General features: G+C 40.4%; 1 protein-coding gene across 2 annotated transcripts; it reads left to right on the top strand.

Annotated features, from left to right (window-relative positions):
• Nucleotides 1-1,747: 1,747 nt before the first annotated feature.
• Nucleotides 1,748-12,403, top strand: RIOK3 (RIO kinase 3; the record flags this gene model as incomplete). 2 transcript variants are annotated; one of them, XM_079533240.1, is made up of 13 exons in its annotated part: nt 1,748-1,813; nt 2,615-2,736; nt 4,054-4,199; nt 4,309-4,413; nt 4,501-4,610; nt 5,337-5,480; nt 6,973-7,100; nt 8,226-8,417; nt 8,884-9,043; nt 9,949-10,029; nt 10,117-10,206; nt 10,569-10,676; nt 12,302-12,403. In XM_079533240.1, 13 exons carry the CDS (start codon nt 1,748-1,750, stop codon nt 12,401-12,403), a joined length of 1,554 nt encoding a protein of 517 aa, XP_079389366.1. The 2 variants fall into 2 exon arrangements, with proteins under 2 accessions (XP_079389366.1, XP_079389365.1); XM_079533239.1 differs by having other exon boundaries at nt 2,600-2,736.
• Nucleotides 12,404-13,448: the final 1,045 nt, after the last annotated feature.

Below are 13,448 nucleotides of genomic sequence, written 5' to 3'. Positions count from 1 at the left end.
AGTAAAATTATGGGAAATTTCTGCTCTAGACAGATTTGAAACTATTATTGTTGTTATTATTATTATTATTATTTTAGGAGATGTGAGTTTGTGGCAAATGATTTTGTTTACATGTGATTTTGCAGAACATCTCAGTATAATTCAGTTCAAGGGTTGGTCCCTTCACTGAAGGGGTCATGGGCTCAAGGCCTCAGTCAAGTAATGTTTATCTGAAGAAGACTTCCTTTGAACCCTAAATTAGATTGCAGAACTGAGGAATGTGAAACTTGTTTTGTGAAAATTAAAAATGAAATAAAGAGATGAATATTAAGTAATGTGGGGCTTTTTGAACCCAAACCTAACACTTTCTTACTTGGTGCTTGTATAGATATGCCAGAGTGCTAGATTTTCTCATCAGCAGGACATTGCTTTGACATTCCGCTTGCTTATTTAATAGACAAGTCCAGCCAAAGAAGAAGCTTGGATGGGGCATGGCAGCAGTCTTTTAACCACAAAAGACTGTAGAGGGGAAGAAAGAATTTCCTTCTGTCAGGGCCAGGGGTGGAGAGGACAAGAACCACATTGCTACTGTATCACTAGACCAAGCTTTCCTTGTGCATTCTTGGTGCACATCTGTATGGTGTATAGGAAGGAGCTACTGGACTGGTTCAGGAGCTATGGGCCTAGAAGGGAGTCATTGCATGGTTTGGGAGTTACTGGTCTGGCATAGGAGTCATCGCCTGGTTTGGGAGTTAGGGTCTGGTTCAGGAGTTAACAGCCTGGTCCAGGAGGTACCCCAGTGCTTTGATGTCTGCCCTTTCTGCAGCAGGCAGGACTTTCTGCAGCAGGGAACACCAGAAAAGGTTGCCTTGAGACACTGCAATGCCTTACGTCATCGCTAGTTGCTAGTGACATCACATGAACTTTGGCCAAGAACATGGAATCCTGCATGCCTGAGAGCCAATGTCAGTGGCACCTGTGGGGACTGCCCTGCTGAGGTCACACAGGGAATACCCCCTGCCCAGCCAAGGGATGCCAGGAAGCTGTGAGACCTTGCCCCATTTCTCCTGCCCTAGAAAGCCAGCTGAGGGGCTGGTTACCTGCCATCTGAGTAAAATTAAGGGAAGTTTCTGCTCTAGACAGATTTGAAACTATTATTTCTATTGTTGTTATTGTTATTATTATTTTAGGAGATGTGAGTGTGTGGCAAATGATTTTGTTTACATGTGATTTTGCAGAACATCTCAGTATAATTCAGTTCAAGTGTTGATCCGCTGCACAGGGGCTCGTTTATGGCTGTCTATACATGCAGTGAGGCTGCATTGCTGCAAAGTGCCAGGAAGCTGCCCCTGCCCTGAGAGGAGGGCATATCAATCCCCACACGACTTCCAGGTGAACACTTAAAATGGAGGTGCAACAGGCAGAGGATCACACACGAAACACCTCTATTAATTTCGTATTTGCAGGGCGTTCGATTACACGATGAAATGCATCTGTTCCCTTACGCTCCCCCTCCCCCCTACCCTTCCACGCCCACCTCGCCAACAAAAAGCGACCTTTCCCCTTTCTTTCCCCACCCCCAGCATCACCACCGTGTTGACATCACCGGAAGGCGCGTCCCGTCCCGCCGGCCAATGGGGAACGGCTCGGCTGGTGACGGTACGGGGACTGAGGCCGAACCCGGAAAGCTCCGCGTTCAGAGCACCGCTGCCCGCCCGAGAGTTCACGTCGCCGCCGTCCTCCTCCCGCTTCGCCTCTCCGCGCGCAGATGGACCCGGTAGGAGTCGCCGCCGCCCCCCCCGAGGCCGGGCCGGGCCCAGCCTGGCAGAGCAAGGTGAGCGCGGTGTGGCGTGGCGGCCTGCTGGGTTCGGGCAGGCCCCGGCGGCGGCCGGGAGTTATCCTCTCGTGGAAAGGCCGGTAAACGGGGCTGTTCTCCGCGAGGCCTCGCGGGGTGTTGTTGGTTGGGCTGTCGGGGCAGCGAGCTGCCTGGGTTCCAGCCCTCCTTCCAGCTGTGTGCGGGTTTCTGTTTCTCTAAAGGCAACTTTACGGCGTAAACTTGTAAACAGACTTTGTGGGAAGGCTTCTTTCTGTCTTCAGGCGGTGGTGAAGCTTTCTTCCTTCTTGTCTGTTAGGAAATGACCATCGATGTCCTTTCAGTCACACTCTTCTCAGCTTATGGAGCTACTCCTAGAGATATGAGGGGTGGATAGTGATAGGATATGGGGGAATGGCTTTAAACTAAGGGGAGGTTTAGGTTAGATATGAGGAGGAAGTTTTTCACACAGAGGGTGGTGATGCACTGGAACAGCTTGCCCAAGGAGGCTGTGGATGCCCCATCCCTGGAGGCATTCAAGGCCAGGCTGGATGTGGCTCTGGGCAGCCTGGTCTGGTGGTTGATGACCCTGCACATAGCAGGGGGTTGAAACTGAATGATCATTGCAGTTCTTTTCAATCCAGGCCATTCTGTGATTCTATCTACTGTGCCACAATTCCTCGTACTTTCCTCCATATCTAGAGAGCACAAGCTCTTATGGGATTACACCAGCTTGTTTTAGAGCTGCTGGTAGCTAATTGTCCTTATTATCAGTGTTGCCATTACATTTCTCACTGTCTCAAACAAAATATTTATTTACAGTGTCCCTGGGGAACTCCAAAAACTGCCTCGATATCATGTTCCCTTGCTGATGTTATGAGTGAACAGCTGGCGAAAGAGCTGCAGCTGGAGGAGGAAAATGCTGCTTTTCCTGAAGTAGTTGCGTAAGTTTAAAATCCAGGATTAGTGAGCTCTGCAGTTGTAAGTCGCCATTATCTGTCCTCCTCTGTGCTGTGTGATTGTAGTGGAGCAGTGTAGTAAGTGCTTTGCCTATTATTTTCTAGCTCTGTCTTTCCATTGATGGTGGCTTCTCTAGTTAAAACTCTTCCTTAGAGACTCTTCTGTCCTTTTTTGCTATTTCTTTTCTATTATTTTGATTGCCTTAAGTCAGTCCCTAAACTGCGTTTTGACAAAAGTTGTCAGAAATGTAATTTCTTCTTTTTTAGAGGGTTTAACATATATACAAATTCAGTTTTCAAACTGTCTGGTTGTGTATCACTTGTATTCTCCAAGTACTTTAAAATTCTGAATACTTACTGCCAAGAGTTTACAGGACCTAAATTCATGCCAGTTCTACCTTTGACCTTCTCTGTGAGGCAGAACAATGCAATGCTGATTATGCAATGCTGAACTTGTTAGAGCATGTCTAAAGAAAGGCTGCACAAATCATCTAAGGGATGCAACACCTTCCCTACAAGGACAGGTTGAGAGAGATGGGACTATTCAGCCTGAAGAAAAGAAGGCTCCAGGGAAACCTGAGAGCAGCTTTTCAGTATCTAAAGGGGGGGGAGGGGGTGACTATAAGAAGGAAGGGGACAGACTCTTTAGCAGAGCCTGCTAGCAAATAGGACAAGGGGAAATGATTTCAAACTAAAATAAGGGAGATCTGGATTGGATGTAAGGAGTTTTTTTTGTTGTGGTGGTGGGTTTTTTTGTTTGTGTTTTTTTTTTTTTTGTTTTGTTTTGTTTTTTTACAATGAAGGTAGTGGGGTGCTGGGACAGGTTGCCTGGGTGCCCCATCACTGGAGATATTAAAGGTCAGGCTGGATAGGGCTCTGAGCAACCTGATGTAGCTGTAGGTGCCCTGTTCACTGCAGGGGATTTGAACCAGGTGACCTTTAAGGGTCCCTTCCAATTCAAGCAGTTCTGTGAGACTCTAGTTTTTATTTTTGGATATATATTGTATGTATTTTCTGCATGTATCTTTCTAGCTGTGTTATTTCTTTCCCTTTCATACGGGGCATCTTAAAAAATCATGCATCATGCTGCTTATAGAATGGTAAACCAAGACACTGAAGTAATGTTTGCCTTGTAAAGGAGTGGCAATAAGAATTTAGGGAGTCACTGTTAAGATGTGTTAGTTTCTATACAGCTCTACACTAGGGTTTTTTTGTATAGAGTGATCAAATCATGTGAAGCAGTGTTTCTGTGTAGATTATTGTACTTAGTTTTTTCTGCTTTGCTTTTCTATTTTTATATAGTGTTGCAGAAGGACCATTTATTACAGGAGAAAATGTTGACACTTCTAGTGACCTAATGCTAGCTCAGATGCTGCAGATGGAATTTGACAGGGAATATGATGCACAGCTTCGGCGTGAAGAGAAGAAATTCAATGGAGACAGCAAAGGTATTTTTGCCTTGGAAATATTTGAGGCATTCTACTTATACTGACAGAGCTATGAAGGAGTAGCAAACGCTAATAATCACAGATGTGCTCATTTGTTTTGTCTCTTAAGTTTCCATATCCTTTGAAAATTATCGGAAGGTGCATCCCTTTGACAGTGACAGCTCAGAGGATGAAGTTGATTGGCAGGATACTAGGCATGATCCTTACAGGGCAGGTATGTGGTAGTACCAACCAGTCTTGTGAGCATTAGTTATGTTTGCTTTGATGTCAGGTTTGACATATTTTTTCTTATTGCTGGCAGATAAACCTACTATTACACCAAAAAAGGGTTTCATAGGGAAAGGAAAGGACATTACTACTAAACATGATGAAGTGGTTTGTGGAAGAAAGAACACTGCTCGTATGGAAAATGTAAGTAAAAGCTTGGGAAAATTCACTCTGCATAGCATATGTGAAACTAGAATGCTGAAATTTAATTAAAAGGAGTAATGTTTGCCTGTCTTTACTGCTGTATGTGGTGCTGAATTTTTATGTCCTCATCAGACGAAAACAACTTGGTTTAATTATTTGAACTGGCAGTTTGATTTGTGTTTTCCCCTTCCCCCCCTTTTTTTTTTTTTTTTAAACGTCTATTTTGATAATAGTTAATTATATATTTAAAGAACTTACACAGAACTATTTTGACAAAACAAAGCTGTCAGCAAGTTTGGAACACAGGCAAATAAAACATAATTGCTATTCCTACATAGTCAAGCTGTCATGTAACAATTTTCTTTTGTGTGGTTAATTTTGCCTGCTTAGCTAAGTAACTTATTTTCAGTCAGTGGTTTGATATACAGCTTTTCAATCTACTTATCCATACTATGTGCCTTCTGTTTTTAACGTAAGTGGTGTTGCTGCTCTAAATAAGGAAATGCTGTAAGTGCTATTTCACAGGATGTTAGGTAATATCATATCAGCTTGGGCAGAACTGAGTACTGAGCTCGGAGCAATATGGTTTTGGACACTTTGAAACTCACTTTGTGGCATGTTGTCCCTTAGGTCTTAATATGCCCTAGATTCTTGCAGATGAGAACGAAAAATTCCTGCTTGTGCCAATAGTTGTCTGCTAGTACCAATACTTATCTCTATTTGTAGTTTGCACCAGAGTTTCAAGTTGGGGATGGAATTGGGATGGACTTAAAGTTGTCAAATCAAGTCTTCAACGCCTTAAAGCAGCATGCATACTCTGAGGAACGTCGAAGTGCAAGGCTCCATGAAAAGAAGGAACACTCCACTGCAGTATGTTCTTTAAATCTTTTTATCCTCTTTATCTTATGTAACAGTGAACTGCTGTTTTGGTAATTCCTTGATTAAAAAGAACTGTTTTACTAAAAACAATATTTAAATCAGTCTCTAACTCTGCTAAATGAGCTTAGAGATTGCGTATAGAAATCATCTAGCACATGCTCTGAAGCATGTGGCTCCAAGCATCTGTCCTCATAGCAAGTCTCAGGAAGATGAGGTGACTAAATTTTTCCTTAATAATTTAGGAAGTCAGTAGATAGCCTTAATGAATGAATCTAGAACTGTGCCTGTGGTAATTCCTGCTCTGAAGTCTTTCAGGCTTGAATGTTTTACTTTACTTTTGCTGATACAAGAATAATATAACATCTCGGGATGATTCTTGAAAACACTGTAGAAAGTGCTCTTAAGGAATAATCTGAATCTGGACCATGCAGCAGAGTGTACCCACAGTAAATTAATGGATGATGTGAATCTAGGAGGTCTGGGGGAGGTAGCTGGCTCACCAGAGGGCCATGCAGCAATTCAGAGGGATCTTGACAAAATGGAGAGGTGGGTAGGCAAAAATCTCCTACAGGTCAGCAAGGAGAGATGCCAAGTCCTGCGCTGGGCTGGAACAGTTCCTGGCACCAGATGGGTGCTGTAGGCCACCTAGGTGGAAAGCAGCCTGGAAGAAAAGGATTTGGTGGACAGTGAGCCAGCAGCATGTCTTGCAGTCAAGAAAGCTGATGGCATCCTGGGCTGCTTTAGGCAAGGTATTGCCAGTAGGTCAAGAGAGGTGATCTTTACCCTCTACTCAGCCCTGGAGTGTAGGGTCCAGTTCTCAGCTCTACAGTATAAGGGAGACATGGGCAGAGTCCAGCAGTGGGCCACTGAGAGGATGGAGGGGCAGGAGTATCTTTCCTATGGGGTGAGACTGGGAGAGCTGGGAACATTCAGCCTGGAGAAGAGGCTTGAGAGTGCCTCATCAGATATATAAATACCAGAAGGGAGCAGAGAGGATGGGAGCCAGGCTCTCTTCAGTGGTGTCCAGTGCCAGGATGAGAGGCAATGTGTGTAAATGAAATGTAAGAGTTTCCATCTGGCACTGGTGCAAGTTGCCCAGAAGCTGTGGAGTCTCCTCCTTGGAGATCTTTGGCAGCTGCCTGAATGCAGTCCTAGTCACCCTGCTCTGAGTGTCCTTGCTTGACCAGTGCTTATGCCAGATGGACCCAGAGGTCCCTTTTCTCTGTGCCCTTCAGCCAGTCTGAGGTTCTATGGTTGTGTGATAACACTGTATATACTGAATGCAGAATTGATAAAATACTGGCTGCTACACAGCTGACAATGTATCTGAGTATTTTTCTCCCCCACCCTGTCAATGGAGAGAGCACTCTTAATATGCTATTTTTCCCATGCAATTAGGCACCTGTAACTTACAAATACTATAAACTCATTGTAAAAGTGAAAGATTATTTTAATAATTTGTATACTTCTTTCTCACCTATAGGAGAAAGCAGTGGATCCTAAAACACGTTTACTTCTGTACAAGATGGTCAGTGGTGGAATGCTGGAGACCATCACAGGCTGCATCAGCACAGGGAAAGAATCTGTTGTTTTTCATGCATATGGAGGAAGGTAAGTATGTTGTTTGTTACTGACAGTAGCCTGAAGTGCCAGAGAGAGCCTAAAAAGGAGAAACCACAACATATTTGAACAGTCTGTGTTTATTTCATTGCCAGGACTTAAACGTTTACTTCATATGTATGCAGACAGTGATAAGTTCTGCAAGCCAAATAGTGTTTATTTTGAAGTATTTAAAAAAAAAAAACAAAAAACAAAAAACCAACAACAAACCACCTCCACTTTTTTTTCTGGAGATGAGCTAGGGACAAATCAACTGCAGCTTTCTGTGAAGGTCTGTTTCCACTGACCTAACCTGGACTAGAAAGCCACTGTGATGACCTTGGGATACCTGAAGGTTGTCTTTCCATCACACTACTTTTAACAGCTCAATCTATGCAGCTGAGCAAGAGGTGCTCTCTTATTTTTGGGTTACCTAGATGGTTACCTTTGGGATGCTGTTCACTTTGCAATTTGTGCAAGTCTCTGGTTTTAAAGACTACAATGCTCAAAGGATTTTTGTGCATTAAAGATTGCAGTGCATGGAAACATTGGTCGTTTAAAGTATATGAAGAAGGAATTAATAAAACCCAAATTCAAATAACTTGTTTAGAGATGTCAGGAGTGAGATGATGTTGGGAGAAGGTTGGTTGGTTGGTTAGTTTCTTCTACTTGACCTCTCCTGAACAGTGGTAAGAGTGACCTTTTGCTTACTGTTATTCAAAGGGCAGTGTGTTTTGAGGTGCTTAATAAAACATGGTGACACTACTATTATTGCTCTAAGACATGGATCTTTTTTCACTTGTAGTGGAAGTAATTACATCTGTTAACACAGCTACTATTAGCTATAATGCTTAATTAAAATTTTCACAGGCTGGGAGATGGAACCTATTGGATAAGCAACATGTGATCAAAGTTCCAAAAATCAAATATTTCCTATTTAAGCCCTTTCAAACTTGAAGTGATTTTCAAGCTTGATATCAAATCTTTTCCTTTCATGTTAAAAATCTCATTATCTTGCATCATTTTAAAAAAAGAGAAAACAAACATGAAAAAGCAATAAAGCAGCTGTGCATTTTCTTGCAAGGATGTGAACAGTTAATTTTATTGTGTGCTTGACTCTTTGACTCTTTCCACGAGAAGTGCAACTGAAGGTGATAAAGTTATACCTCCAGAATGTGCCATTAAAGTGTTTAAAACAACTCTGAATGAATTCAAAAACCGTGACAAATACATCAAGGATGACTACAGATTCAAAGACCGCTTCAGTAAATTGAATCCACGGAAGATTATTCGCATGTGGGCTGAGAAAGAAATGCATAACTTAACAAGGTAAAAAAAAAAAAAAAAAAGTCAAATTCTTGTTGGTTTCCTACTCTCTGTTTTAGAAAGTTAGATTATGTCTGGGTAGAAGTCTAGATTTGATGTTGGCATAGACTGAATAAGCATCTGGTTTCTTACAGTTTAATGAATTAAAAGCATCTTCTGGGATTTGGCAGTAGAATTTATAGGCCTGTCAAGTGATCAGCCTCTAGCTGTAAAAATAATTAGTTTTCCATTACCATTTTTAGGCACGCTTTGGATAACTCAAATTTTAGAGTCCTAAGTGAAATGTAGAGGGGGGGGAAATATATAATCAATTAACAATCCTGTCTGTTTCAAAGACTACTTACTTCTGGATCAAATCTCTGGCATGCGGCTTGGAAATGAACAAGCAGTACTAGACTTTTTTTTTTTTTTTAATTGTTATGGCTTTGTTTTGTTTTCTTAATCAGTGTCTATTTGTTTTTATCCACAGAATGCAAAATGCAGGAATTCCTTGTCCTCAAGTGGTTATCCTTAAGAAACACGTCTTGGTTATGTCTTTCATTGGCCAGGATCAAGTCCCAGCACCTAAACTAAAGGATGTAAAACTTAATAGTGAAGATACGAAAAAGGCCTACTATCAAGTTCTTAATGTAAGGCAGTGCTGATGTGGCGTGTACTTGTACTGAATAACTTAAAGGACAAATCAGCATTTATTTACTTTCTAGGATGCTTGGATAAATTTCCATGTATGGAGTCCAAAGGCTTATTTTGCTGCTGTTTAATGAGTAACTTAAAATAAATAAGAAATGAAGCATTAGAAAAAAATAATCTGAGCAGAGGACGTGCTTTCGAATTTGGTGACAGGGTATTTTACAACAGAGAACTCATGAGCTAGTAGTCCTCCTTTTATAAAGAAAGTTCTCTGTCTTTCTGGATTTACAAAACACTTAGTTGATGATAATTAATCATGCTCTGGTAGTAAACCACTTTTTTTTTTTTTTTTTTAAACTAGTGTAGAAATTGGAGAATGCATTAGAATATGGCATGTGTTCTTCATGGTTCAGACACGTACCTTCTAAATATCTGTTTTCTATTAGTTTCCCATAATCAAAAGAGCGAGCAAAAACCAACAGCAGTTTGGTACTGTGAATGATGTGTATGTCAAATTTTGAGACTGGTAGAGCAACGCAACCCTGTTTTCAATGAGCAGAGTATCAATACTGATCAGGATTCTAAAACTGGGCCACCTTTTCCCTGTGTGATTGGGCAAGAGTGACAGATACATTTAGAGAATGTTTTTGTCTGTCTAATGTGCTCAGTCTGCTGGCAGGGCTGATGTGAGTTTTATGAGAATGACTTGACAAAGGTCAGTGATTAAAAGGCTTGATTTGCTGGCATTTCACCAGAACTGCAATTCCCTGTGAAATGTTATCGAAGGCTTGGAAGAAATCATAGAAATGTGTGTGGGTGGGAAACACTTCATTGTGTTACAGTTGTGCAACTGTTATTTATTTGGAATTTAGCACACTTTGTTAATTGTTTTGTTTCATTGCAGATGATGCAGCGGTTGTATAAAGAGTGTAATCTGGTCCACGCTGATCTGAGTGAATACAACATGCTTTGGCACGATGGAAAGGTGAGCGTATTTTTAATGATGTAGGAAGAAAAGGTTTTGTCTAATATGAAATGTTAAAGCAAAGTGAATTGCTGTCTCTGCTTACAGGTTTGGCTTATTGATGTCAGTCAGTCTGTGGAGCCAACTCATCCTCATGGACTTGAATTTTTGTTCAGAGACTGTAGGAACGTTTCACAGGTAGGACCTCTTCAGCTGACAATCCTCTGTTACAAAGGATGTCTTTCTAAGATACAACAGCAACAGCGGAATACAGAATTAATAAAAAGTCAATCAGTATAACTCCACGAAATAATTGTGGCTGGATTTGTGTAAGATTCATCTTGCATGATGTCAGTACTGACGGCGTTCTTTGAAAGGCAAATTCTGGGGTAGAATAGGACAGTGCTGGTGGATTTAAAACTTCCCTCAGCTGTTACCTATCCATCAGCAAAGGCAAAAACATCATTTTGTCTAAAAACTTCTAAAATTATAACTCGTGGAGAAAGAGAAATATTTTGTTTTCTCTTAAGTGTTTAATGTGTGCTTTTTATTTTACGCAGTTCTTCCAGAAAGGAGGTGTGGCAGAAGCACTTAATGAGCGTGACCTCTTCAATGCTGTCTCAGGTTTAAATATTACAGCTGAAAGTGAAGTGGACTTCCAAGCAGAGGTACAACTTTGTGGTTAACGTTTCAATTTGGTTAGCTTGTAGCCACTGCAATACTTAACTTTCCAAGTTTCGTTTGTATGATTAATGTGAGCATAACTTCAGAAATCATTTTGCACCTCTCTTTTAAGTGTTGATTATTTCCTCCTTATAGAAGCAGTTTTTAGAAACTCTGACAGACTTCCTCTCTATTCCTGATGATCTGCTCCCAAATATAAAAGGTCCTTGTGCATAATTGCACTTTCCAGTGCTAAAGGAAATATTTAGTGATCCGTTTGCATTTAAAAGATAGTGTTGTTGTCTTGCCTTATGGCTTTCCTTTCTTAGAATAAGCTTTTGTTGAAACGAATAAATTGCTGCTTATTTTTAATACTTCAAATGTAAAGTCTTTCTTATAGGCTTGCGTTTTCAATCTTCAAGCCTAACATTAGACATATGAAATCATGTTAATCTAAATACAGACTAGGAGTTTGTGGTCACCTTTCACTTTTAACTGTCAAATTGTGGTTATCGCTCCTCAAGGGGTGCATCCTGTTCACAGACACTTATAAGCTGTCAAAAATTCCCCGTCTACTGATTAAATTAAGGCTACATAGCAATTCTACTTGAATCTTGATAACATTGCAGGTTTATGCTTGTCCAGGATAAACAGGTCGGAGCATTTAACTTGTGGTGCAAGTCCTTAAACTGATGAAGGGAGCAAAATAGTCATGAGAATTTCTTAGGCTATTCCAAGATTAAGTTACTGATTGATTTATTAAGGGTGGGAAGGGAGAAATTCACTCTCACTGACTTCATTGTGAGCTTTGGTACGTAGGAGTTTGTCATCTCTCTTTACCTATGGCTTTTCTGGGAAAGACTTATTGCTGTTCATGTGAAATTGAGCAGTCCATCCTTAAACTTAAGCTTTAGATTGGAGTGGATAAAATTACCTCCCACAGAGTACAAGAGGAAGTAATCCAAACACAAGCTGGAGGCTAAAATAAGCTATCCTACTGTGTTACATTGATTGTATTAAAAAATTGAATAAATAAAATAAAAAAATTAAACAATGACAGTCTTCTGCTTTCACTACTGATAATAATTGTGGTGAATTTGTAATCTTAATATTACTGAGAATTTCTCCACTGTTGTTGGATTAGCCGAGTTACAGCAGAGGTGATTAGCAGTGGAGAAATAGTTACGTGCATCGTGGAGTACAGATGAAGTCTTAGGAATCACCCTGTCTTTTCTGCAACTCCTTGTGCTTCACGTGCTGGACCCCAAGGGTGACACAAGCTAGATTTATCCTGACACACACCAGAAATCTTGGAAAAAGATATAAATATGGAAGGAAACAAACTATATTTTGCAGTGGGGATAAAATATGGCCTTGTTTTTTCCTTGAGGATAATATATATGTGTTTCAGTTGTTGTATGAAGCTGTGAGGAAGTGCAACTCCTTTTATTAACTTCTGAGAACAGGTGTTTTGAGCTGTTTCTAAAGCATATTGCCCATATGAGACAGAATAAATGAAATGTTGTAAGTACTGATCAGTCATCTCAATATACACTTCTTATACTATTTAGGAAGATTCTAGAGCAAGCGTGGCTTTCTAATTTCAACGTGAGTTTTTTTGGTTCTCTAGATTGAAGCCTTGGAGAAGATGAATGAAGATCACGTGCAGAATCACGGAAAGAAGGTGTCCACGTTTTCAACTGATGGAGACCCACCTATATATAATGAATAGCACTGGGTGTGTAGCTGCTTTAAAAACAACAACAACACAGACTTGCTGCTACTGACATTGTTGGTGCAGTGGTAAATGTCAACTACCAATGTTGAGAGAGTGGTTGACTGGGATTGCCAAAATGGAAAACACAGTGAGCGTATGGTGATGCCTCAGTGTGTTTTTTCTTTTTGTTTGCTTTGTTTTTAACCTGGCCCGCGCATCAGGCTGGCACTGGGAGGATGAAATGTCACTACTTCTGGGGATGGTCTGACAGCATCACCAATTGGCTGCTCACACTAGGCTGATATAGCTGAGGTGGTCATATTTTGCATGATTCAGAGCTTCTGTTTTAGTAGTTTTTCTTTCTCCCAAAAGTTACACATCATTTAAATTTACTGAGAAAGCACACTAGGAGAGTCTTTTTTTTTTTTTTTTCTATTGATACTTCTAAAACTACTTTAAAATTGTAGATGGAAAAAGTGTCGATGAGCATCTTGCCCTCTTCACCCCAGCCGAAACCAAAAGTCAAACTGTGTGCTGTAATAATTAAACTGTTTATTTAACAAAATAATATCTTTATATGCACAAAAACCTAAACCTTTCACTTAAGTACGTGGAATGTGGCTCTAACTGTCTCAGTAAATACAATTAGACACTACAAGAAGTGGGTCTTAACTAGCAGAGGACTACTTTGACATGCTAAGAAATCCAAGTTGCTGAACAAATTAAGTTCAGTTACCTTTGATCTTTAAAAAGAAAACAAAACAAAAAAACCAAGTAATTAAATAACTTGGTGGAAATTATAGGTTTTTTTTTTTTTTTTGCTGTTTTTAATCTTGCATCTCCACTGAAAATCTGAGTACCAAACCTCCTAGTTCATCTAGAAGAGACTCAAACTCTGAAAACAAAATACTGATCAGAATTACTTTTAAATGAAGCTTACTATTTGTAAGTAGAAAATTTATCTTTCCTGTTTTTATTCTTAATGTCAGCCTATTTTATCAAGTTTTAAAAGTCTAGTGATGTTTCTCTGCAACACATTTAAAGATGACTTGATCTAGTG

This window comes from Tetrao urogallus, assembly GCF_951394365.1.
Source record: "Tetrao urogallus genome assembly, chromosome: 3".
Classification (NCBI taxonomy): domain Eukaryota; kingdom Metazoa; phylum Chordata; class Aves; order Galliformes; family Phasianidae; genus Tetrao; species Tetrao urogallus.
This window is presented reverse-complemented; position numbering and strand designations above follow the sequence as displayed.